Source organism: Chiloscyllium punctatum, chromosome 7 (genome assembly GCF_047496795.1).
Source record: "Chiloscyllium punctatum isolate Juve2018m chromosome 7, sChiPun1.3, whole genome shotgun sequence".
In the NCBI taxonomy this organism is placed as follows: domain Eukaryota; kingdom Metazoa; phylum Chordata; class Chondrichthyes; order Orectolobiformes; family Hemiscylliidae; genus Chiloscyllium; species Chiloscyllium punctatum.
The window spans coordinates 50,493,517-50,520,707 of NC_092745.1; the positions used below are offsets into that span (position 1 = coordinate 50,493,517).

Genomic DNA, 27,191 nt, shown 5'->3' on the forward strand with positions numbered 1-27,191 from the left:
AGGCAACACACCATCCTTAAGTCCCGTCTGCTGCCACAAAAACCCCAGTCAGTTCCTCTCACTATGGAATCCCCTATTACCACGGCTCTGTGCAATGTCCGACTCTTCCACTCTGCCTCCACGCCAACGTTTGATTGACAGACCTGGTCGCCTCGCCGACTGGCAGTGTCATCTGTCTCTACTATTTCCAAAAGGTTCAATTTGTTCCTGACAGGTACTTCCCCCAGGGTCTCTTGCACCTGTCTCCTCTCTGCCTTCCTCATCGTCTGCTCTCTTCTGGTATATTGAACAAGTTGGTTGCACCCCCATTCCTGGCCTGGTCCTATAATAATATTCTAATCTTACACCATGCCAAAAACCAAATTCCTTGCAAAGTTTTTTGTGATGTAGAGGCACAGAGATGTCCAGCACGGAAACAGACCCTTCAGTCCAACTCTTCCATGCCAACTAGATATCCTAAATTAATCTAGTCTCATTCTCCAGCATTAGGCCCATATCCCTCTAAACCCTTCCTATTCATGTACCCATCCAGATGCCCTTTAAATGTTGTAATTGTGTCAGACTCCACCACTTTCTCTGGCAGCTCATACCAGACACGAACAACCCTCTGCATGAAAAGTTAATACTTAGGTCCCTTTTAAGTCTTTCTCCTCTCACCTTAAACCTAAGCCGTCTAGTTACCCTGCTACCTTGGAGAAAAGACAATGTCTATTTACCCTATCTATGCCCCTCATGATTTATAAACTGCTATCAGGTCACCCCTCAACCTCCAACACTCCAGGGAAAATAGCCCCAGCCTATTTAGCCTCTCCCTATAGCTCAAATCCTCTGAACCCAGCAACATCCTTTGTGGGCGGCACGGTGGTTAGCACTGCTGTCTCACAGCGCCAGAGACCCGGGTTCAATTCCAGCCTCAGGTGACTGACTGTGTGGAGTTTGCACATTCTCCCCGTGTCTGCGTGGGTTTCCTCCGGGTGCTCCGGTTTCCTCCCACAGTCCAAAAATGTGCGGGTTAGGTGAATTGGCCATGCTAAATTGCCTGTAGTGTTAGATGTAGGGGGAATGGGTACGGGTGGGTACACTTCGGCGGGTCGGTGTGGACTTGTTGGGCCGAAGGTCCTGTTTCCACACTGTAAGTAATCTAAAAACAATCTTTTCTGCACCCCCTCAAGTTTAACATCTTTCCAAAGCAGGTGAGTGCGCTATCCCAAATGTCTTGCACAGCTGCAACATGACCATTGTCGAATAAAGGCAAGTGTGCGTTTTGGAAGGTTGAGGATTCAGTGAGATTGTGAATTGGTCGTGTGTGGGATAGGTGTCTCGATGGCTAATCCAAACTTATTAATGTGGGACATGCTGAGATGCCATATAACTGTACAGGTTATCTGCAAAGAAATAACATCCAATTTGCAGTTATGTCGTAGGACCTAAGATTATTAGTTCAAATTTTTAAAACACACATTTAATCCAGTATCATGCCAAATATGTTGATGGGAAAGAAACCTTCCCAAGGAGAGCAGTTATGTATCTCCCTGCTTCCTGTTTTGCACACACTGTCCACTATGGATATTGAGACATAGAAATCTCTGATTTCTACAGGCGGTAATGGTCTTATCCAAGGCCAGAGCAATAGTGCTGGCCTCCACACCCCAAGGTTTGGGGCACAACGAAGCCAAAGATCCTGAGCTGCATTACACACGCCCCTTCCAAGCGAGGTTACTGAATAATGTAAGTGTCAGCTGAAGGGAAGCCTTGGGCTTTTTGAGGTGACTCCCACTCTATGGCTGTATGACTCTATGACCACTCCTCAAGAAAACAGTCAGTTAGCGTGAAGAATCACTTGGGTGTTTGTTAATGAATGACGCTGTAGAATTGCACCCTATTCCGAGGCAAGTTAAAAGGGAGGCGGTTGGGAGATAAAGTCAAAGGTAGGAATGGGTTCAAGCAATTATGGGAATTCACACTATCATAATAAGGAAAGTGAACCAGAGGTTGAGTGTGCTTGCAAGAAGCACAAAGCCCAGGGAGAGGAAAGCAAATGGAACTGCATAACTTGGGTCCGGCTGGCAGTGATTTTTAAGGTGGCTGCTCACTGACATCACTGAGGAAAACCTAGAAAGTCAGAAGCCACACAACACCAGGTTATAGTCCAACAGGTTTATTTGAAATCACAAGTTTTCAGAGCACTGTTCCTTCATCAAGGAACTATGCAGCTGCACCCCAAGGTCTCTTTGTTAGGCAACACCCCCCCAGGACCCAACCATTAAGTATATAAGTCCTGCCCTGATATACTTTTCCAAATTGCAGCACCTCATATTTATCTAAATTAAACTCCATCTGCCACTCCTCAGCCCATCGGCCCATCTGATCAAGATCTCATTGTACTCTGAGGTAACCTTCTTCACTGTCCATTTCAGTACCAATTTTGGTGACATCTGCAAACTTACTAACTGTACCTCTTATTTTCACATCCAAATCAATTATATAAATGACAAAAGGGGTGGACCCAGGACTGATCCTTGCGGCGTACTGCTGGTCACAGATCTCCAGTGTGAAAAACAACCCTCCACTACCACTTTTGCCTCTTACCTTCATGCCAGTTTTGTATCCAAATGACTAACTCACCCTGGATTCCATGTGATCTGTCCTTGCTAACCATTCCACCGTGCAGAACCTTGTCACACACACACCCGGCAATGATCATCTCCAACATCCTGAGGTTTACGATTGACCAGAAACTGAACGGGGCTCAACATGTAAATACTGCAGCTCCAAGAGTAGGTCAGAGGCCAGAAATACTGTAGTGGGTAGCTCAGTGAAGCACACCTTTGGAGTGTGATGGAATAATCTGCACTGGTCTGGATGAGTGCAGCTCCAATTATACTCAAAAAGCTTGACACACCATCTAAGCCAAAGTAGTCCACTTGCTTGGTACACCATCCACTACCTTCAACATTGGCTCCTGCTGGGCCAGCAATTTGGTTCTGAAATGTTGCAATAATGTGTTCAAAACCATCCATTGACTCGCCACTCCCAGTCTTGGCAATCTCTTGCAGTTTGGTCTCCGCTGGTGAATCCCCTATTCTAATCTTACACAAATGGCAATCCCATTTTCCGTTGCATGGGCCTCAAGTTCTGAAATATCCTTCCGAAACACCTCAACCTCTCTGTACCTCGCATTCATCTGCTAGGCAGCCTAACTTTTTGACCAAGTTTTTCATCATCTGACCTCAAGCACTCTGCCACTTTGGATAGTACTTTATTTTGCGATGCTGCTGTGAAGCACCTTAGTGAGTCATTGTTGAAGTCAGAAGGATCATTTAAAATAATAACTCTTCTCTGGGTTTCCTTTCTGCTTCCAATTAGGAAATGTATGCTTATGAGTACTTTTACACAATCATTTTTGGGTACACGTTTATACACAGGTGGGACTATGTGTAAATGTGTGTCTGAGTATGATCATGCATGTCTCTCTGCATCTACATTCACCAGCAAGAAGGCTCTACCACAGCATAGGTTGAGGACAAATTGCCCCGTGAGAGGTTTTTGAAATCCTATTAGTGGAGCAAGTAGCGTAGACTGAGGCCACTGATTCCATCGTAAGCTTAGACATAGGTCACTGGAGAGGAAGGAGCCTGTTCAGTTAACCATGGTAATCTTGTTTTTAACCCTGATTGTGGTGAGTGTTCTCAGATCCTGTGGTGTTTGTCTCTGTGCTAATACTAATTGAATTTTAGTTTCAGTTATTGAACAGAAGTAGATTTTCTGGGTCCTTCGGGGCTGTGGTTGTTGGATTGAAGCAGACATGATTTTATCTCAGCTCGTAGCTGAGTGTTTAAGACAGAGAGCAGAATACTAATGGGGATTAACAAGAACTTCTGCAAGGCAGAGGGGAGTGGGCAGGCATCCAGAAATTGTGGAAACACAATTTTACTTTTTTTTTATTTTAAAGAAGTGAAACATGAAAAGGGAATTTTAATCTCCTTTTGTCACAGCTGGGTCTCTCTCAGTTTCTCTTGATAAACCATGCAGGTACACTCATGTGCCAAAGCATGTCATACTGACAAGGGAAATGGGGGTATTGCCACTGGGCTGTTAATCTAGGGACCCAAACACAAATTACTGGAGAAACTCAATAGTTCTGGCAGCGTTCATGAAGGGAAAGCAGAATTAGCATTTCAAGTTCAGTGACCCTTCTTCAGATGCTGCCAGGCCTGCTGAGTTTCTCCAGCGATTTCTGTTTCTGTTTCAGATTTTCAGCGATTGTAACTCTTCTAGGGATTTTGGCTCTGCCATCCTTACCTGGTGACTACATGTGACTCCAAACCAGTGCAGTTCACTATTAAGTGGTCCAGCAAGCCCTTCAGTTGGATCCTGCCACAATAAAGTCTGAAGGAAGGAAACCCACATTGATGTAAAAACTGGAAGATTGGTAAATACAGCCCTATCAACCCTGCAATTCCCTGCTTACTAACGTCTGGGGGGTTTTGTCAAAGTTGGGAGAGTATCTCACAGACTATTCATGCAACACCCTGGCCTAGTCATACCCATGGAATCATACATTATAATTTGTAAGATGCTGCACTTACCAATCTGGGGTGTATCCTGTCCCAGCAGCAATGGGATCAAGGATTAAAGCTGGAATAAATGGGAATCCAGGGGAGAACTCACCACTGTTTGGAGTCATTATCTGACACACAGGAGGATGGCCATGGTTGTTGGAGGTCAGTCATCTCTGCTCCAAGACATCTGTGCAGGAGTTTCTCAGGATAGTGTTCTAGGCCCAGTCACCTTCAACTGCTTTATCAATGACCTTTCCACCATGATAAGGTCAGAATTGGAGATATTCACTGATAATAGTATAATATTCAGCACCATTTGTGACTACTGAAACAGTCCATGCCCAAAGGCAGCAAGACCTGGACACATTATCCAGGCTTACACTGATAAATTGTAAGTACTATGTATGCCATGCAATGATCAGGCAATGATTATCTCCAGCATTCTGAAGCTCACCATTGACCAGAAACTAAACTGGACTGGCCATTTAAACACTGTGGCTAAACGGGTGGGTAAGAGGTCACTTCCTGACTCCACCATCAATGACATATATTAGGAGTGTGATGGAATACTCCCCAATTACTTAAATGAATGCAAGAAGTTTGACACAGTCAACTACCTTCAACATTCATTTCCATCACCTCTGACATATACCTGCAGCAGTGCATACAATCTACAAAATACACTGCAGTAATTAACCCTGGTTTCATCGATAGCATTTTCCAAACCCACAGCCTCCACCATCAAAAAAATACCAGAGCAGCAGATACATGGGAATGCTACCACATGCAAGCTTCCCTAAAAGCCACACACCATCCTGACTTGGAACTTTATTGCTGCTCCTTCAGTGTCTCTGGATCAAAATTATGAAACTCCCTTCTAGACAGCATTCTGGGTGTACTTCATGGATTGCAGCAGTTTCAGAAGGCAGCTCACCACAACCTCCAGAGAAGGCCTTCTGACCGAGCCAACAATCTCCACATCCCAAGCACAATATTTTTTTTAAATCAGAATGTGAGGAAAACCATAGCCTTACTTTGTAGTGCTTTGCAAGCTGTGGATGAGAGAGGGTTGCTAGAGAGATATGTAGTCCTGGTCCTCATGTGGCATGCATTTATTTCCCTCCTTTGACTGTTTGCAAATGGACAACGGGGTACTATTAACCACATGAAGTAACCATCTTGGCTGAAAGGCTTCCAGCTGAGCCACATGCTCTGGGTTTCCACTGTGCCCAATCTTTTCTCAAGCCGTGGGCTGCTGTTGTTGGAATAGGCAATCGTGCCATTAGTAGGTGAATACTCAGCAAGTCCATGCAGTCAATGCCAAAGATTAAGACTAATGGATAAGTTTGAGCTGGGGCCCACTTGCCAATTTGAATACAAATTGCACACAAAGTTATACTAATGTTCTAAATTGGTTTTACCATTTGGGTTTCTGCTTAAATTTATTTAGACAATCACAGATCTAAAATCTGCAATGGACTGGTGTGGCACGCGGACAGCACACGGCCTCAGTGGTTAGCACTGCTATCTCACAGCACCAGGGACCTGAGTTTGATTCCACCCTTGTGTGGAGTTTGCACATTCTCCCTGTGTCTGCATTGGTTTCCTCTGAGTGCTCCGGTTTCCTTAGGTTAGGTGGATTGATCGTGGTTAATGTGGAATTACTTGGGAAGGTTAGGGGGTCTGGGGTAAATACTCTTTAGAGGGTCAGTGTGGACTTGAAGGACTGAATGGCCTGCTTCGGCACTGTAGGGATTCTGTGTTACGACTGGGCAGAGTTCTAGAATGCAATTTATTTTTCCAATAAAAGTATTCTTTGATAGTTTTAATAATCTGTGAGGAAAGGCATTTTTAATGCTTCTTAATTTTACCATTGTGAAAAACCCTATTCAGTATAACTGCAAAATGACTTTGCAAAGCCATTTATTATTTGCTGCTGTGTGATAGTCAATGTCTTAGGAAATTAAATAGCACTTAATATCTAAAAGCTTTTAAAATGTGTCTATTAGTTCCCAACAGCTAAAGAAAAGTAAAAGCTGTGAAGGCCTGCAATGAGGCACAGATAAGAACATCTCGATGATTGATTCAACCTGGGAGCATCAATTTCTTGAGCAGAATTCACGCTGCGTTTTAAAAGCTCATGGGAACATGATTTCCACGGGCCACAACTTGCACTTGAAATTTCACAATCTTTGGGCCATTGTTGTTGAATTTCTCTACAAATATCAATGCAACCGAACAGAAACTTTGCCCTCCCGTATGAACAGAGCTCACCACAGGCCAGGGTGCTGCAGAGGCAGCTGTAAAGTCCTTAGCTGCCGGCTTGCTCGTCTTAATAATAGGAGTTAGTAGCAAGCTATCCTGTTCGCAGATGGGGTTCTCCAGATTTGGATAATAGGGCTGGGATCCTGTTGGTGCTGGCGTAAAGCATATGCAATTGATGACAATCAAGCCGAAGCTCCATCTTAATAGATTGTTAAGTACAGTTTGGAGACCATTGTCATGAATCTGGCTTTCTGTATGCATCAGGCAGCCGGAAGACAAGGAAAGAAACCATCTTGTGAGAGAAAGCATGAGAATGTCCGTAAGAAATTTGACAGTCCTAGCATTTTTACAACCAATTGAGAGAATTCTGACAAAACTATTGGACTTGTGGTTTTATTGGGGCAATCAGTCTATCATTTTCTTTACCTGGCTCTCTCTGCAGGGATATCCCCAACCTTCATCTGGTAATCCCCAAGTCATAACATGATAAAAACAGGCATTCCCTAAATGGGGTCTCCCAGCACAGGCCCATGCCAATTTTCGTCTTCGCGTCCACCATATTAGACATGTTTGAGAGTCAATCTCATGCCATATACTGTGCCCATAATGGAAAGTTGATGAAAGACTCAGTGATTTATCTGCTAGAAATTACTGTGACCAAAGGGAGGCTCAATGCCTCGAAAAATTTCTTCAATGTTTTGTGTAATGTCCTTTGTAACCATGCTCTGTGGACTCCATTGGATAAACATCAAAAATGTAATTTGTTCTGATGAGCTGAGGGGTACCTGTGTGAGTGATTTAACAGACTGCACATTTAAACAGATTGTCAGCTTCCATTGTTTGCAATCAGTTATTTAGCTCTTGCCTGATTGTCAAGGATTCAGTATGGAATTAATCCAATTTTCAAATTGACATGTGTCCATGACAGAACTGACCCTTCACTCAGCTCACCACTGGCAGGGAATTGTCAGCAGTGTTCAATGGGGAGGCCTTGGAATCACTCGTTTTGGAGTTGAAAATGTCATGTAGTGCTCTCTGGGCTGCTGTCCTAAGGTTCATGGACATTGCTTTCAGAGGGACCTAAGATGCACATTAAGTCTGATAACTGGATGCCTTCATTCATTCAGACACTAAGTGGATATCAAGAAGAGGGAATTTTGTTAGATTCTCCTTTTGAAAGATGGGCCAAGGGACACTTGCTCATCAGGATTCATCTTGTGGACTTAGAATGCGCAACAAAGGAAGCATATGTTGGTTTCTTTTTGAATAATTGTTAACATGCCTTGCTTTCTTTTCCTAGTTCTTTCCTGGGCGATCCTTTGTCATGAAGTTGCTTCAAACCACTAACTCCTGGCTAGAAGAGGGCAACATGACATCAATCTCCTACAATGCTTATATTGATGTGCTAAACAACAAGAATGGGGTAAGCTGCCTGATTGATGCATTGAACGTGCAGATCACGTCCCATTTTGTGATGGCATTCTTCCTGTCTGGAGCTTGAATTCTAACTTAGTCACTGGTAAATTCAATAGGAAATTCAGGAGAATCTTCTTTCAAGATTGCTTAGAATGTATAACTCTCTCCAATAGGATGTAGATAAGATGCATTTTGGGGAAGCTAACCATAAATATAAGGAATAAAGGGATAAGCTTATGCAAATAAAATTTGTTTCTAAGAGCCAAGAGGCCACTACTCTATTACAGTTACTAAACTTTGTTTTGCTTGGAGGAGACCCTTTGGTTCAGATACTGAATATATCAGAACCAGGAATCACATTCTAAGGCATTTCGGACTGAGATGAGGAGAATATTCTTCACCCAGAAAGTGCTGAGCCTGTGGAGGTTTCTGCTACAGAGGTAGTTGAGGCCAAAACATTGATGGTTTCAACAAGGAGATATACAGTCATCAGGGCTCAAAGGATGAAAGGGTATGGGGAAAAAGCAGGAACAAATTACTGAGTTGGATGATTAGCCCTGACCGTATTGAAATGGTGGAGCAGGTTCAAAGGGCAAAATGGCCTACTGTTGTCTGTGTACCCCTAAATGAAGGTTAAGCTGTACAGACCAGGGAGTAGATGTTGAATTATCTGGGGAAACAGCTGGGAGTGTTGGAATTGGTCAATGTATCACTCTTACTCCCTCTTCAGTTGAGTGTATTAAACTTGGCACGGTGGCTTAGTGGTTAGCACTGCTGCCTCACAGCGCCAGGGGCATGGGTTTGATTCTACCCTCAGGCAAGTGTCTGCGGTGTTTGCACATTCTTCCCGTGTCTGCGTGGGTATCCTCCAGGTGTCCTCACTTCCTCCCACAGTACAAAGATGTGCAGGTTAGGTGGATTCACCATGCTAAGTTGCCCTTAGAGTGCAGGGATGTGCAGGCTAGATGGGTTAGTCATGGGAAACACAGGAATACAGGGTAGGGGGGTAGATTTAGGTGAGATGCCCTTCAGATGGTTGGTGTGGACTGAATGGCCTGTTTCCACACTGTAGGGATTCTATGGTAAGTTTTATGATCTGGAGAATAAACTGTAAAGAAACACACATAGTTAGCCCCTCATGTAACATTGTTAACATTTGTCAAGCACAATAAGGTTTTAACCTGTCAGCCAGGAGCAAACAATTGTTTGGGCAATAAAACTGTACTAAAAAGTTTTGGCAAATTGTTGAGAGCTGTTATAAAATTCATAAAATGAATTGTGTTAGCAACAGCTGCCATTCTAAAGTTTGGTATGGCATTTGTTTTACTGGGAACTGTTCTTAGTTAAGTTAGTTTATTGGATTTGATTAGCCAACATAGATCAAAATTATAACAGTATTTTATACTTGAAATTGCTGCATTTAAACATGGATTATTGTACGAATGCTTTAAAGGAAACAAGTGCTGCTGAGTGGGAGAAGGGTGGAGCATAGCAAAGGAGGCAGAGGGAGTGATGTTGAGCTTGTTAAGAAGTTATATGGCAGGGAGCTTCTCTTGACCTTTGTCACAGGCGTCAGGTCCATCAGATCATCCCCACCCCTTAGAAGACGCCAGAGGATTCAAAATGGCCTTCATGGCTATTAGCTGCACAGCAGTCAATGCTGCCATGGAGCTCGGGACTGTGAAGTCTTGTCAAGCAATTCCAGCAGGGTTCAGGACCCATGATTTGGGATGGCCTGTGTAATGCTTCTCAGTGGCAGAACTTGCACAGAACATATCTACTCATGCACAGGACTATCTACAAGTTCACTCTGGCCTCTCTTTAATACAGTGGGAAACAAAACGTCGTCCGTGACATGGAATGAACTTGAGCATGGGCTAATTGTGTAGTACAGCAAGTTTGAGGGGCTGAATGGCCTGCACCTACTGCTAGTGATCCCACTTTTATCAGCGCTGCAAACTTTAAAATCCCTGAATGACAGCTTCTGAAAGCATTTCTGTGTAGAAAGTGCACCAAACGTGTTCTTGATCTTGACTAACACCTGTTTCAATCTGTTTCTTTCCTTCTCCTAGACAACTGGGGCCCTGTTGCCTGATGGACAGAAGTGGGTCAGTTGCCAGGGCAGCAGACCCCAATTCCGAGGTTACCCCTGCTCTGTGTGGACACTGTTTCACCTCTTGACAGTGCAGGCTGCAAAACACAACAAATCAATGGCTGACAGGGGAGAGAGTAAGACTTCATCTTCCAATTTTTTTTTTCTATATGTTGTCTATCTCCCGATCTTAAAGGAAAGGTGATTGAATGGCTGGTTGCTCTTGGTTACCTGTTGTCACCCATGTCAATCCTCTAAATTGGCTAAAAGAAAATAGGCCATCATTCTTCGCATTCTTCTGAAAAGTCGTGTGGATCTCTTTTAAGTTATGAAGGATATTCGTTTTCCAAATCCTCAGTCATTCTCTCAAGGTATCTCTCACTCACCCAACTCCAAATCCCTCATGGCCTGTTCAAAACTCCCTCCATAAATTGTCCAAATCACTCGCGCACACCTCATCCTGTCCATCCACAATCATAGTCACCCTCTACCTAGTCACACGAATCCACATACAATATTTTAATGATTGACAGCAGTTCCACCCAATGGGAACGTGTCTATCTGATAAAAGCCACCTGCCCTTCCACAGGTAGCAGCTCAGGTGGTGTTCCCAAGTGGCTGAATGTGAAGTTGGTGCAGGCGATGGAAGGCAAAATGGTGTCACAGGATGTTTGTTCAACCCCGTCCCTGGAGCAAGCCACCCTCAAGATGGAGGCAACCATCTATCATACTCAGAGAGCATTTGGTGTGCTTGACTGAGCCTTCGGTGAAATTAGTGAGATCGATGCTGAATGCGAGAGGCTTCCCGCATGGGTCATTAATCAGGAAGCGCAAAGACTTTTCTAATAACCAGAATCTCTGTGCACTTTACACTTTAGCTGTCACCAGCTCTGGTGTGAATCAACATTGGCCCTTAGCAGATTATTGCCCCTGACTTAAAACTGCATAGCAGTCATGCTCATTAATAGCATTAGGAAGAGGACGATGGGGCAAGGAAGGGGCAGCTTTAGACATTTCACACCCAGAGATCCAACTTAATGAATGTACCACATGGGCAGGAGTTAGGTTAGACACACAATTCATGGTGGCCTTAGTGACGCTTTTGATAGTCCATCAATTTTAGAGTGTCCTGACTTGGAAGCATTCAAATTTCTTACCCAAAAATGGATGAATGCTTAACTTTAGAAAGAATAATGTCTTAATTAGATGTGGGTAATACTGACAAGACCACATTTTTTGATTAGCCCTTGCTGGAGAAAGGGCCAGTGGCTCCACCAATCGAGCCCATGTATTCCTTCTGGATCATGTTGTTGCAATCCCAGGAATTGGACCCAGTCTCACTGGAGGAGTCCGGTCAGAACAGTGTGCAATTTGGATTGAAACCTGGAGCTGAAAACGCGCTCATAGCATTGTGCTTTCTCCAGAGCCAGGGAAGGGAGTTTTCACAGAAGGCTTGACCGTAAGCATCCTGCAATGCATCAATCGCTACGCTTGCTTCCCAGTTGTTACTCAGGTTCAGAGAGCTGTGAGTTGGTCTGACCCAGGCCAACATCAGAACGTTGGAGTTGAGTTCAGCACCTTGAGGCAGCAGAGATGAGACTTCACCAATGATTGCTTCCCCTGTGACTGCTGCTGGCAGTATGTCGAACCTTGGTGGGTCAGGAGTGGGTTTGGTTTTGAGCTGCCCTTACCCTCTCCCAGAATTAGCCTGCCACCGTTGCCTGTCTAAACCGGCTCGTGGCCTTTGGATAAGGAGACCCAGCAAAAGAGCATACAGGTCGTTTTGTGATAATGTGCATTTTGTTAATGCAAATTCACTGTAACACAATTGATGAATTGGGGACATTGTTCTATAGCACGAAATTCAAAGCACACATTGGTTCGAACGGGATTCCATTTGTTTAAGTGGTGCTGCTATTACGTAATTTTCTTAGAACACGGGGATGCACGAGAATGAAACCACTGCGTGATAGCACAACATACTGTCCTGGCTGTTGGCACAGAGAAGTTGCTGGGCAGTGGGGAAGGAAGGGATTAGCACTCCTTGCTAGGCCTTTAGACTGAGCACTTTTTTCCTCTTCCTCCCTTTCTCCCTCAGCTACACAGGCTGACCCTCTGGAGGTGCTGAATGCCATGAGACAGTATGTCAAGCATTTCTTTGGCTGTGGGCATTGTGCCAAACATTTCGAAGCCATGGCACAGGAGTCCATGGACAAGGTCAGCAGCTTTGATGAGGCCATCTTGTGGCTGTGGTCTCGGCACAATCGGGTGAACGACAGGCTGGCAGGTAAGAGCAAACCGCTGGATGGTGTGGCCAGAGGCCATGTACAGAAATGCATTAGTGCACCTTAGAACAGTGCCCTGCCTGAGTAACCCCATTCCCCGTCTGGGTTAAAGTGACACTTGAGAATTCAAAGGCCTTCATTTATCGCCTCACCAGCTCAGCATGTCCCATGTGTTTTCAAACTGAGTGAAGGGTAGTCTCTGTTATCATGTTGGAAGAACACAACTGATTGTCCCACTGCCAGGTCCCACAATTCAAAAAATTTGCTGTCAACAGATGTTAGGTAAGAAATAAGTACTGGCCATGACTCTGTAGAACTCCCCTTGCTCTCCGTTAAACTAATGTCACATTTACACGAGAGGACAGAAAGAGCTTTTGTTGAACCTCCTGTCCGAGAGTGGGCACCTCTGACAGTGCTGCACTCTCCCAGAGCTGCACGTTGTACCTGACGAGATTTGGTGCTCAAGCTTTAGACTAGGACTTCTATCCATAGCTTCTCATTTCAACACACAGCCACAGCAAATGAAACAGCACTTGGGTGGAAAGCAAACTTTCTTTTCAATTAATTCAATTGACACATAAAGACTTGACTTGATTGGGCAGCACTGAGGACAGCTCATTCTGCACAAACCTGAAGGACGATCAGCTGGAATATATGGACTGAAGGGAGACTTCAGTGCTGGGAGTGTTACTGTCCCTGTACACGGTGGTGTCAGGTTAGACAGTGCGGGGAGTGTAACTGTCACTGTACACAGTGCTGTCAGGTTAGACAGTGTGGGAAGTGTTACTGTCTCTGTACACAGTGGTCTCAGGGTAGACAGTGCTGGGAATGTTACTGTCTCTGTACACAATGCTGTCAGGTTAGATAGCGCTGGGAGTGTTTCTGTCCTTGAACATGGTGTTGTCAGTTTAGGCAGTGCTGTGAGTGTTACTGTCCCTGTACACGATGCTGTCAGGTTAGACAGTGCTGTGAGTGTTACTGTCTCTGTACACAATGCTGTCAGGTTAGACAGTGCTGGGAGTGATATTGTCCCTGTACATGGTCTGTCAGTTTAGACAGTGCTGGGATTGTTACTGTCCCAGTACGCAATGCTGTCAGGTTAGACAGTGTTGGGAGTGTTACTGTCCCTGTACGCGGCGCTGTGTTTTGACAGTGCTGAGAGTGTTACTGTTCCTGTACATGGTGCTGGGAGTGATATTGTCCCTGTACACGGTGCTGTCAGAGTGCTGTGAATCTCGGTGACAGAATAGTAAGTCTATTTTCTGTGGTAGCACAGTTTGATTTTGCTGCAAGCAGTAAGGGGTTAATGCAACTGATCTGTCTTTTGTGAAGAACTGGATTGGAAGTGGCCAGTTTGTGTTTTGTTGAAATACAGAAGCTTGGTGGCACAGCAGGCTGAGGAGTGAGGACCCAGGCTGCTGCTTAGCTCCTGCAGCCTCCTTCAGTTTGGTGTTTGGAGAGAGGCAGGAGGCACGTCTGTACATGGCACATGGAGCATCGCTTCTCCCTGGGGGAGAGTGTTTGAAGTGTGCGGTTTTACTCCAATCTTTCAGGGTCAAGGAAGCATGAAATCCTACCATTTGTAAAGTGTCAACGCAATTAATTTGATCCCCTCCCCAACCCCACAAAATGCACTAATGACAATTGGGATCTTTGAGAGGTTTATTGGCCAGTATAGTCTCCTGGGGGAGTGGTTCTCCTTTGATTTAAAATCTTTTGATTTTAGAAACTAAATAGAGAGAACCGATTACACACCAAATTAAACAGTTTACATAGCGTTTACGTACAACTTTTCCACTTGACTGACTGGGTTGTAATTCGATTCTTTTGCCTAAAGAGGCCTGGCATCTGAAAGAACTCTTCAAGTTGTCATTGAGCCATTCCAGAAAGCAAATCTTTATTTGTTTCCGTAACAGCCTTTTTGTACACAACTTTGAGGCGATTCACCAGAATGATGTTGAACTCCAAAGTGTAATTTATCAGGGGACAACATGCAAACCAGGGTTATATTCCTGGGAATTCAGAAGATTGATCGCATTTTTCAAGATGTTACGGGGAACACATAGATAAGATAGAGTCATTGAGATGTACAGCATGGAAACAGACCCTTCGATCCAACCCATCCATGCCGACCAGATATCCCAACCCAATCTAGTCCCACCTGCCAGCACCTGGCCCATTTCCCTCCAAACCCTTCCTATTCAGATACCCATCCAAATGCCTTTTAAATGTTGCAATTGTACCAGCCTCCACCACATCCTCTGGCAGCTCATTCCATACACGTACCACCCTCTGCATGAAAAAGTTGCCTCTCAGCTACCTTTTATATCTTTCCCCTCTCACCCTAAACCTATGCCCTCTAGTTCTGGACTCCCTGACCCCAGAGAAAAGACTTTGTCTATTTATCCTATCCATTCCCCACTATAAGGTCACCTCTCAGCCTCCGACGCTCTAAGGAAAATAGCCCCAGCCTATTCAGCCTCTCCCCGTAGCTCAAATCCTCCAACCCTGGCAACATGCTTGTAAATCTTTTCTGAATCCTTTCAAGTTTCACAACATCTTTCTGATAGGAAGGAGACCAGAATTACACGCAATATTCCAACAGTGGCTTAACCAATGTCCTGTACAGCTGCAACATGACCTCCCAACTCCTGTACTCAATACTCTGACCAATAAAAGAAAGCATACCAAATGCCGCCTTCACTATCCTATCTCCCTGCAAGTCCACTTTCAAGGAGCTATGAACCTGCACTCCAAGGTCCCTTTATTCAGCAACACTCTGTAGGACCTTACCATTAAGTATAAAAGTCCTGCTAAGATTTGCTTTCCCAAAATGCAGCACCTTGCATTTATCCGAATTAAACTCCATTTGCCACTTCTCAGCCCATTGGCCCATCTGATCAAGATTCTGTTGTAATCTGAGGTAACTTCTTCGCTGTCCACCACACGTCCATTTTTGGTGTCATCTGCAAACTTACTAACTATATCTCTCATGCTCACATCCAAATCATTTTTATAATTGATGAAAAGTAGAGGACCCAGCACCGATCCTTGTGGCACTCCACTGGTCACAGGCCTCCAGTCTGAAAAACAATCCTCCACTACCACCCTCTGTCTTCTACCTTTGAGCCAGTTCTGTAACCAAATAGCTAGTTCTCCCTTTATTCCGTGAGATCTAACCTTGCTAACCAGTCTCTCATGGGGAACATTGTCGAATGCCTTACTGAAGTCCACATAGATCACATCTACCACTTTTCCCTCATCAATCCTCTTTGTTACTTCTTCAAAAACATCAATCAAGTTTGTGAGACATGATTTCTCACGTACAAAGCCATGTTGACTATCCCTAATCAGTCTTTGCCTTTCCAAATACATGTACATCCTGTCCCTCAGGATTCCCTCCAACAACTTGCCCACCACTGACGTCAGGCTCACTGGTCTATAGTTCCCTGACTTGTCCTTACTACCCTTCTTTAACAGTGGCACCATATTAGCCAACCTCCAGTCTTCCAGCACCTCACATGTGACTATCGATGGTACAAATATCTCAGCAAGAGGCCCAACAATCATTTCTCCAGCTTCCCACAGAGTTCTAGGGTACACCTGATCAGATCCTGGATATTTATCCACCTTTTGGAGAGAAAACATCTCTGGTACTTGGAATTAGAGGCCACAGTGTAAATACTGAGCAAGGTGATTCAGGAGCGAAATTTGGGAACGATTCATCTAAAAGATGGGGAAATGATTGAGATAATCCGTGTGTGTGTGTGTGTGTGTGTGTGTGTGTGTGTGTGTGTGTCTGTGTTTCTTGCTGCTTTGACTGCAGGAAACAAAATGGAGTTGCTTCCCTTCAGTACTAAACTCCAATGACTGAGCTGGTATTGCACCTCTACCTGGCAACCAGGAACTTAGATGAGTAGTTGGGTTTTGGACAGGGCTTCAGGATGAGGGTGGATCTCATGATAATTGAGTGATGTAGGAGCCTGGACATTAATCCCTTTTACCCCTTAACCCCATTAGAAGATGGGGCTGTGTGAAGACCTCAAAAGACTGACCACAGACGATCAAATCATGCCGCACACCATAAGGCTTTTGAGTGCCTTTGGGAGAATTTCCTCCACCCCTCACCACTTCTGAAAGATTACAACTACCCACCATCCACACTCCCCAACTACTTCACCCAAGTGACTATCCTTAATATGTTCACGTTAAGGTAGTCACCCTCGGGTATATGTTGAGAACTCAGAGGTAGTCCGTCATATAAAAATAAGGATGAAATAGAACTCAGTACCTCGGGGAGTGGTTGAGGCAAATGATTTGGATGCATTTAAGGACGGGCTAGATAAGCATGTGGGACAAGGGAATAGATGTTTACAGTGAAAGATTTAACTGAAACAAAATGAGCTGAGGCTGAAGTGGAGCAAAAATACTAGCGTGGACTGATTTGGGCTGAATAGTCTGTTTCTGTGCCTTATACCCTGCCTAATCTTATGTAATCCATTATAAGGTCAGACTGCAATTTTAGTACTGGCTGTTTGACAGTAAGACAAAGCACAGTGTTGACCAAATCCCAACAGACAGACACTGCAACAGACCAATATCTAATCACTTTGTTGTTCTGCACTGTGAGATCTGGAGTTCCATAGAAGTTCTGAACTGGGGCCTAGACCCTTACTTCAGTGATGATGGTACCTCAATGCTGACATAAGGTCACTACTCCCAACAATTTCTCAGTGGTCGGGTTAAGTTAAAACGACTCCTGTTCACCCCTCATCACGAAGCCCTGTTTAACAACGCACTGGCCCCAAGGGCATTTCATTTCAAGGCCCTGCCGGGGATAAGGAGGTCACGCCCTTGGAAAGAAAGCAACTGCCAACAAAGATCGTGAACTTTACTTTGAAAGTGACCTGTCACTGCAGCTGATGGGCTAAATGCGGTGGCCTGTTAGTCGGGAAAGACCCACAAGCCATCACATTTGCATTGATTACTCAAATGCATCACTGGGACTTGCAGTCTCCTGGCTTTCAGACTCTATCTCTCCTTCTGTAATTCCAGAGAGTACAACAGTTGAGGCTGGTTGGCTGTGTCAATCATTCATCCCTGTTAAATGCACAAGACCCGCACTCCTGAAAGGGTTGGTTTGGCCAGGGACCAAGTGAGTGACACAAGGATTCAGTGTCGTGAAGGGTGTATTAGACTCTAGAGAGAAGGGAGCAGCTGTCCCCTTGTCCCTTCATAAAAAGGGGGTTGTATTGAACACTCCAGGGTGGGAGGGAACTCACATTATGTTTGGCAATAAATGGAACAGGACCGTTTATCAAGAGGCAGGATATAGTGGAAACGTGGGTCCCACAGGGTGATGGATTTATTCATGAGCATTAGAAAAATTCTCAAGTTACGAATGAACAAAATGGGAATTGTTTTGTTTTAAGAGGGATGTTTGACACCTCTTGAGGGCCACTATAAATTTTCCATTTGTTTCTATTCCTGTTGTGGAGCACACCCCTAAACACAAACAGGATCTTACAGTAACTCAACAGTGAAACCTCAATGCCTTTTAAACATGTTTAAGAAACAAACACTAAAACATGCAGGGTTTTTTGTTTTTGTGAGCTGCGACTCTCACATCTCACTGTTTAGGCTTAGGTGTTATAGATGCTTGCGCGGTATTAAAGTTTACGAAGGCACTGCTGCAAAAAGTTACATTTGTATTCCACCTTTCAGTTCCACAGGATGTCCTATGATATTTTACAACTAATGAAGTACTGTCAAAGCGTAGCCACTTTGTAATATTGGGAAACAATGTAACCGATTTCTGCACAGCAGGCTCATACCAGCAGCAGTGATTTAATGACAGGATTGTCTTTTTAGTAGTTGATCGAAGGGTCGATAATTCACCTAGGTATCAGATAAGGCTCCCTACTTCCTTTGAAATGTAGCCATGAACTTGTCTGGCCTCTAATCAACGTCTTATTCAAACAACCCTATGTCACAAAGTGTGTGCCCACTTAGTACTGCACTAGAGTGGCTGATGGACAGGTGAGACTGCCATCCATTGAACCACAACAGATTTGGAAATAGGTACCCCATTTCAAGTCTTGCCAACTGAGAGGCACCCTAACTACCTGGGTGCTGCAAGTCAAGAGATGCTTAACTATGTACATGTCCATGGGAGATGAAAGCAGGTTAGAAATCATGTCAGTTTTCAAGGTTTGATTGAATTTGTTGAGAAAGGATAAAGAGATATGGGAACAGTGTAAGTAATTGTGTTTCAGAATATCAATTTCTGTGTTGCAACATTTATTAATGTCTATATTTAGCATCTGCTGCTCAACGTTGGAAGTTTACGTCAACAAGTATTACTGATGGATAGGCTGTTCTGTTAAATGCTGAAAGCTGAGGAGAATCTTATTCAGTAATTGGAAACACAGGTTCTTTTGTTGAAAATCCAATGTATCGTAGAGTTTTAAGCAGCAGATGGCTTTGTATGCAAAAGCATTGAGAGGCCTGTGTGATCAGAAGCTCTTACTATCCAGACTGTTAACCCATTAATGAAGTGTCCAGTCAATCTGCCTTGTTAGCAGTAGAGCTTTTAACTGTTCAGCCATCCATCAAAGAGCACAGAGCAGTTGAGCTCCAAAGTCTCAGCAGACTCACTATCCCCGAGTCCATCACTCCTGCTTGTTATCTGGCAGAGTCCCAAGTGCCACATTATAGTGAGGGTCAGCTGTCACTATGTTGTCTATACTTGTCTTTCTTTCTCTGTCATCAGATGTTATGGTAATTGAAATATATTGACTAACAAGGGGGTTGGTAAATACCTAAAAGATTTAACCTGTGAATGGTGGCAGTAGGTCCGATGCCTGGTATCATGAAGGTGTGGCAGTAAGGGCATAATATTGTGGCACTGTTTTATAGTGGTTTGTATGAGATTTCCAAGAACCAGCCTTGGGAGGCATTGTAATATTCATTTTGGAAGGATGAATTTGAATGCAGATTACAGGGTTAAAAGCAGGATTCTTCATAGTGTGGAGGACCAGAGGGATCTCGGGGTCCACGTCCATAGATCTCTCAAAGTTGCCATCCAAGTTGATAGGGTTGTTAAAAGGCATATGGTGTGTTGGCTTTCATTAGCAAGGGAATTGCGTTTAAGAGCCGGGAGGTTATGCTGTAGCTCTACTAATCTCTGGTTAGACCACACTTGCGTTCAGTTTTGGTCACCTCTTTATAGGAAAGATGTGGAAGCTTTAGAGAGGGTGCAGAGGAGATTTACCAGGATGCTGTCTAGTCTGAAGGGCATGTCTTATACAGAAAGGTTGATGGACTAGGACGTTTCTCACTAGAGTGAAGAAGGATGAGAGGTGACTTGATAGAGGTGTACAAGACAATGAGAGGCATAGGTAGAATGGATAGCCAGAGACTTTTTCCCAGGGTGGAAATGGCTATCATGAGGGAGCATAATTTTAAGGTGATTGGAGGAAGGTTTAGGGGAGATGTCAGGGGTAGGATCTTTACACAGAGAGTGATGGGTGCGTGGAATGCACTGCCAGCGGTGGTAGTAGAGTCAGATACATTAGGGACATTTAAGCAACTCTTGGATAGGCATATGGATGATAGTAAAATGTAGGGTATGTAGGTTAGTTTGATCTTAGACTAGGATAAAAGGTTGGCACAACATCGAGAGCCAAAGGGCCTGTACTGTGCTGTACTGTTCTATGTTCTTATACTGGTGACACAGTTCTAAGCCCGGCACACACTTATAGAATAACACTCCATGAGGTTACTGGAAACTGGGATGAATGTAGATCTAGAACCGTTTTTATTTTAGTGCAGATTGGATGGGCCAAAGAGCATCATAGAACCATAGAGATCTGCAGCACGGATAAAGAACCTTTGGCCCACACTGATCAAAAACAACTCCCTAACTATTCTAAGGAGGGAAATGGGTCTGGGTGGGTTAATCTTCGGAGGATCGGTGTGGACTGGTTGGGCCGAAGGGCCCGTTTCCACACTGTAGGGAATCTAATCTAAAAAATCTAATCTGTGTACCTGATGATTGATCCCTCTGCCAATGGGAAAAGTTTCTTCCTGTTTGCCCTCTCTAAATCCGCTTATAATTTTGTTGTGCTCAATCTTTTCCTGTCAATCCCCTCTGCTCGAAAAAGCATTACTACAGTCTGTCCAAACTCTCTTCATTACTGAAGTTCTCCAACCCAACCAACATCACCAGTAAATCTTCTGCATCCTTTCCAGTGCTATCACATCCCTCCTATAATGTGGATTCCAGAACTGTATACAGTACTCTGACTGTGGCCTAACCAACATTTTATACATTTCCAGCATAACCTCTCTGCTCTTAAATCCTATGCCTCAAGGGCAGCACGGTGGCTCAGCGGTTAGCACTGCTGCCTCACAGCACTGGCGTCCCAGGTTCGATTCCAGCCTTGGTAACTGTCTGTGTAGGGTTTGCACATTCTCCCCGTGTCTGCATGGGTTTCCTCTCACAGTCACAAAGATGTGCAGGTCAGGTAAATTGCCCATAATTTTAGGTGCATCATGAAATGGGTCTGGGTGGGTTACTCTTCAGAGGGTCAGTATGGACTGATTGGGCCTGTTTCCACACTGTAGAGCATCTAATCTAATCTAAAATAAAGACAAGTATACCATGCATCTTCTAAACCACTTTATCCATCTGCCCTAATACCTAAAGGGACTGATGTACATGCACATCAGGATCCTCTGATCCTCAGTGCTTCCTGGTCATACTGTTCATCATGATGGAAAATATTCATCCTGGAGTTCAGTTCCTAGTGGTGTACCACAAGGATCTGTTTTGGGTTCACTGCTGTTTTTATAAATGACCTGGATGAGGGCATAGAAGGATGGGTTAGTAAATTTACAGATGGCAATAAGGTCGGTAGAGTTGTGGATAGTGACGAAGGATGATTGTAGGTGACAGAGGGACATGGGTAAGCTGCAGACCTGGGCTGAGAGGTGGCAAATGGAGTTTAATGTGGAAACGCATGAGATGATTCACTTTGGAAGGCGTAACAGGAATAAAGAGTACTGGGCTAATGGTAAGATTCTTGGTAATGTAGATGAGCAGAGAGATCTCAATATCTAGGTACGTAGATCCTTAAAAGTTACCACCCAGGTTGATAGGATTATTAAGAAGACATATAGTGTGTTAGCTTTTATTGGTAAAGGGATTGAATTTTGGAACCATGAGGTCATGCTGCAGCTGTACAAAACTCTGGTGCAGCCGCACTTAGAATACTGCATACAGTTCTGGTCACCACATTATAGACCGCAGGGATGTTGTCTGGTATGGAGGGAAGGTCTTAACAAGGAAAGGCTGAGGGACGTGAGGCTGTTTTCATTAGAGAGAAGAAGGTTGAGAGGTGACTTAATTGAGACAAATAAGATAATCAGAGGGTTAGATCGGTTGGACAGTGAGAGCCTTTTTCTTCGGATGGTGATGTCTGGCACAAAGGGACATAGCTTTAAATTGGGGGTGATAGATATAGGACAGATGTCAGAGGCAATTTCTTTACTCAGAGAGTAGTGGGGGGGGGGGGCGTGGAACACACTGCCTGCAACAGTAGTAGACTCGCCAACTTTAAAGGCATTTAAATGGTCATTGCTTAGGCATGTGGACAAGAATGGGATAATATAGGTTAGATGAGCTTCAGATTGGTTTCACAGGTCGGCGCAACATCAAGGGCCGAAGAACCTGTACTGCGCTGTAATGTTCTATGTGTTTCCTTGCCTCTCTGAACTCTATGATTCTATGAGACCAGTTGTCAATACCTTATCAATGCCCGCATGTTTCAGAACTTCAATTAATGCCATCCAAATGCCAAGTCATTCCAATATTGGTCAAGAGCCATTAGGACATTTGACTTTGATATTAAATAGGAAATGACAAAAAGTTCTCTGTTCACTCAAGAACTCATTGGGTGCAGTTCTGGGTGCCACACTGTGGTTTTAATATGAATGCATTAGAGGGAGTGCAGGAGAGGTTTATAAGAATAGCTCCAAGGATGAGGCACTTCAGTTATGAGGAGAGATGGAGAGTTTGGAATTGTTTTCTGCATAGAGGAGAAGGCACAAAAGAGATTTGATCATTCTTAAACTCAAGAGGGGTAGAAGGGAACCCACTCCCTACAGACCAAGAACCTGAGGGCGCACATTTAAAGTACTTACAGAAGAAGCAAATGTGAGGTGAGGTAAGTTTTTTTTTTGCATACAATGCCTAGTTATGGAATGGTGGAGGCAGGTTCGGTTGAGGCATTCAAGAGGCTCTGGATGATTAAATAACATGCAGGGAAAGGCAGGAAGGTGGGACTAAAATGTTCAGCAGACACAGTGAGTAAATTGGTTCCTTCTGCATCGCAGCAATCCTATGATTTTGTAAATCCTGCCTACAAGCACTTGACACTCATCTAAATCTTGCTTCACAATAGTTCTGTTGTACCTGTGTCCATACATCAGCAGAACTACTTTGAATTAATTCCACTTTTAATAACATTGCTTTACTGAGCTGCTAATAATGCCACATTATTTCAAAACCTGCTGCTATTTCAGTTTTATCACTGGCGTGTCAGCATCTCATTCGGAGCAAGATTAGGCCATTCAGCCCCTCAGGCCTGCTCCACCATTCAGTAGGATCATGGCTTTTCTGATTCGGCCCTAACTCCATTTTTCTGCCCACCTCTTAAACCCTTTAGCTCCCTTACTTATCAAGAATCTAAATAACTCCGCCTTAATGGCCTCCCCTCCATTGCTTCCTGGGGAGAGAATTCTACAGATCACACCCTCTTGGAGAAAGAAATTCTTCTTATGTCCATGGGAGACTTTACTTTTTAAATTGTGTGTCAAAGTTCTGGTCTCTCTCACAAGGGAAAACGTTCTTTCATTCTCTTCCCTGTCAGCTCCATTCAAGAGTTTGTGTGTTTCAGTAAGATCACTTCTCCTGGAACAGCTTGATTGATCATGCCTGCACCATACTCTCAGTCAGTGAATTTCATATTCTAACCACTTGCTGTGAAAAGATTTTTTTTTCCAAATCACTTGTTTTTCAAATTACTTTAAATCTGCGTCCTCTTGTCCTTGATCCTTCCATGAATGGGAAGTTTCGTCCTATGTATTCTGTCCAAGAGCCTCATGATTTTGACCAGGGCGACCAAATTTCCTTGTAACCTTTTCTTCTCTGAGGAGAATAATCCCAGTTTTCTCCAATCAGTCTGTGTAATTGAAGTTCCCCATTCCCAAAAGAATTCTCCTCTCTCTAATGTTCACATCCTTCCTAAAATGTCATGCCCAGAAGTTTGTTCAAGTCCATACTTTGAACAACTTTAACCTAATTGTTGCGATTTTCTACTCTATGCTCCTATTTCGAAAGCCAGTTTAATGAAAGTTTTGTTAACCACTTTCACATCTGCCCTGCCTCTTTTCTGTGATTTACGTACAAGTACACCCTGGTTCCTTTTATGCCTGCACTTTCTTTAGAATTGTTGCACTTTAAATTATCTCTCTGCATCCTTCCTTTTACTAATGACTCAAAACCTCTGAGAAAGGAGGGTAAATAAGTGCTAGATCTGCTTTGGACTTCACCTCACGGCAACCAAAGAGCTTTTTAAGTGGCTCCTCAAGATCTGTATAGGCATAGTTTGCTGAATTAGCTTTGGCAATGCTGATTAACAGGAAAATCGCATCGAGGTCTTAGCTGTGTTATTTTAGCCTTATCTACTTATGTTAATTAGTTCTCTCATTCCAACTTGTTTCTGAAAATGTGGTAGTGACTGAACTCAGTCCCTTCTTGACAAGTATTGCAGTGAGGCCTCCAACTATGAGCGGGTGACTTTCTCCCTCGATTTTCCACTTCCATTTTATGCCTAAAGTCAGTCCAGCAATCTTCAGCTTTCTACAATTACAGATGGAAGAGGTATTAGAATATGTTTGAGCCAGATTTCAGTACATTCTTGTGCTGTGAAGCTGCAGCCCACTTCACACCTCTCTGGGATTAACCAAAGTCTATGTTCTGAAGTCCATGTTGGTCAGTCATCATGGGATCAGCCTATATTCTTGGATGGAATTGCTAAAATATAGAGCACAGCAGCAGGCCATTCAGCCCAACTACCAGTGTGTGTACCACATAACAAATCTTTTGCCACTCAAATTCCCTTTGTCCTAGCTTGCCCTTGGATCCTTGTAGTTCCTTTTTCCTAATGTGTCCAAGGAGCCTGTCCATAATGTGCCAATCCTGTTAGCTTTAACCACACTCTCTGTATAAAGAGGTACACCCTTCATACATATAATCCTTTATTGGGTCCAACCCTTTTGTTAATGCATTCAAGAGATGGCACTGCCAAGGCTGGCATTGATTGTCCAATGTGCAGTTAAGAAACAATTATATTGCAGTGTGTCTAGAGACACATATAGGCCAGACCACATAAGAATGGTAGATTTCCTTCCCTGAAGGACATTAATGAACCGGATGGGTTTTTACAACAAATCGGCAGTAGTTGCATGATCACCATTGGGTCAGCCTTTCCAATTCCAACAGTTTATTGAGTTTGCATTTCACCATCTGCCAAGGTGGAATTTGAACCCATTTCACCAGAGCATTGGCCTGGGCCTCTGAATTAGCAGCCTAGAGATAATACCACAAGGCTGTAGCCTCCCCACTCATCTTCACATTTCCAGAGAGAAGGGTCACAGTCTCTAAAGTGCTTCCGGATGCTTTCAATTCTAGCAACATCCTTATCCTTTTTCTTTTCAATTTCTCCAGGACTTCAATATCCAACTTTCAACATGGAGAACAGAACAGCAAACAGTACTTCATGTTGTCTCAGGAAGGAACCAGATACACTTTACTGGTCAATGCAAGCTTGGAATATTACGCTGTATATTCAATTGAATTTTCTTTCTTTTATGCCCTTAGGTGCAGACACTGAAGATCCAAAATTCCCAAAGCTCCAATGGCCACCTCCAGATATGTGTACAGAATGTCACAGTGCACACAGTGGAGAGCACATGTGGGTTAGAGACGAAGTGCTAACATTTCTCAAGACCCACTATTCTCCTCAGAACATTGATTACAGTTACCTGGAAGGGGAGCAGGAGCTACTGAGGAAACAGAAACCAAAGGAAGAAATTCAGCAGGGCCAACAGAAGGTGCCACTAAAAGAAGAGGAGAACGAAGACGAGGGTGAGGAAGAAGAAATGACAGAGGAGCCACCAAAAAATGATGAGATCTCCAGAACCATCACAGGTATAAGAAGGGAAGGTAGTCAAAAGAGGACTTTCATTAAGGGAAAGCAAATATCCAGGAGAGAAGAAGATGATATTGTGGACTTAGACTTATTTGTGAATGAGCAGTACAAAAGCCAAGCTTTGAAGCAGAGGGCTGAAAATCAAAGGGAGGGCCAAATGAATGAGGGACTCCGCAGATCACAACTGCACCTACAGTCCATTGATGACTCAGAGTCACTCAACCATGCCTTGCTTCAGTCAAGATTGCAGAAACGAGCAATCGAGGGCAGGCATCTTGGAGCCAGGCCTAATTGGCTGAGCATGCTGGGAAGGAGCCTGTCCCGTACAGACCTCAGCCTTTGTGTGCTGCTGTACCTCCTGTCCTCTCTGTGCCTGCTGTCCATGTACCTTTATTTCAAAATGAGGTTTCGTTGGCGGAAATGGAAAAAGAGCTTTGCATCCTCCTGATTAGGAGTAGCATGTAGCATTGGAAAGAAATGGTGGAATGAATGCATGGACTATGTCGGTCACAGGGACTGAAGTAACTTTTTGTTTTTTTTTTCTCTCCTCAGATTAACTGTATATAGATGAAGAAGCCCTTGACATAAAACAATTTGGAATGTCACTTAACTGTATGTGGGGTGAACATATTTTCTTTGGATCTCTTATACAATTATGGTCATGTGATTACGCAATAAGGAGCACTAAATTTAGCAGATTGCAATTAATCTGTGTTATCTCCAGCTTTTAAAAAAAAAATCCATATCTGAATGTCTGTCTCTCCAGTAAAGTCCCGCTGCTCTTTGAAGGGATTGCTGTTGAAAAAGAAATTGAGTGCACTCGACTTAGTGCAAGGCTTAGCTCCTGTAAATTCACCAAATTTGAGTCTGATAAACCTCTCACTTGAAAGCCTATCCTACCAAGGATCTATCAGGCCAGGCTTCAGTGTCCCTGTTTCCAGACCTGTTCAATTACTCAGGGGAATGTCAATGGGAAAGTTGAGCATGGGGGGGGCGGGGTGGGGGGGTGTGGAGGTGGGGGCAACCGACCACACTTTTCCCTAGGAATAGCTAAGTCAAGGCGAAACTTTTCAAGGGACAACTTTTAAAGCATATCTAAAGAGTGAACCAAGAATCCCTTCTTGGAAATCATCTTGTTCATTCACATGGTGAACTGGGCAGATAATCCCACATAAGTAGCACATTTTGTATCCCTAATTTCACACTGCTCCATTCTTGTTTTAGGAGACAATTTCATAACAGAAGCTTGATTTAAGAGGCTAAAACCTCACCAAGTGCCAATACTTTACCTGCA

The 27,191-nt window shown here is 43.9% G+C and overlaps 1 protein-coding gene across 2 annotated transcripts in view; it reads left to right on the forward strand.

The window, feature by feature from the left end:
• qsox1 (quiescin Q6 sulfhydryl oxidase 1) overlaps positions 1–26,882 on the forward strand; it is a 115,537-nt gene extending 88,655 nt beyond the window's left edge. The window contains exons 9-13 of one of the 2 annotated variants that reach the window (XM_072573518.1): positions 8,128–8,250; positions 10,316–10,472; positions 12,434–12,622; positions 25,567–25,896; positions 26,450–26,882. In XM_072573518.1, coding sequence (XP_072429619.1) covers positions 8,128–8,250; positions 10,316–10,472; positions 12,434–12,622; positions 25,567–25,896; positions 26,450–26,454 — 804 coding nt within the window. In that variant the 3' untranslated portion in view covers positions 26,455–26,882. The other variant, XM_072573517.1, reaches the window with a different exon arrangement.
• The last annotated feature ends 309 nt before the right edge of the window (positions 26,883–27,191 follow it).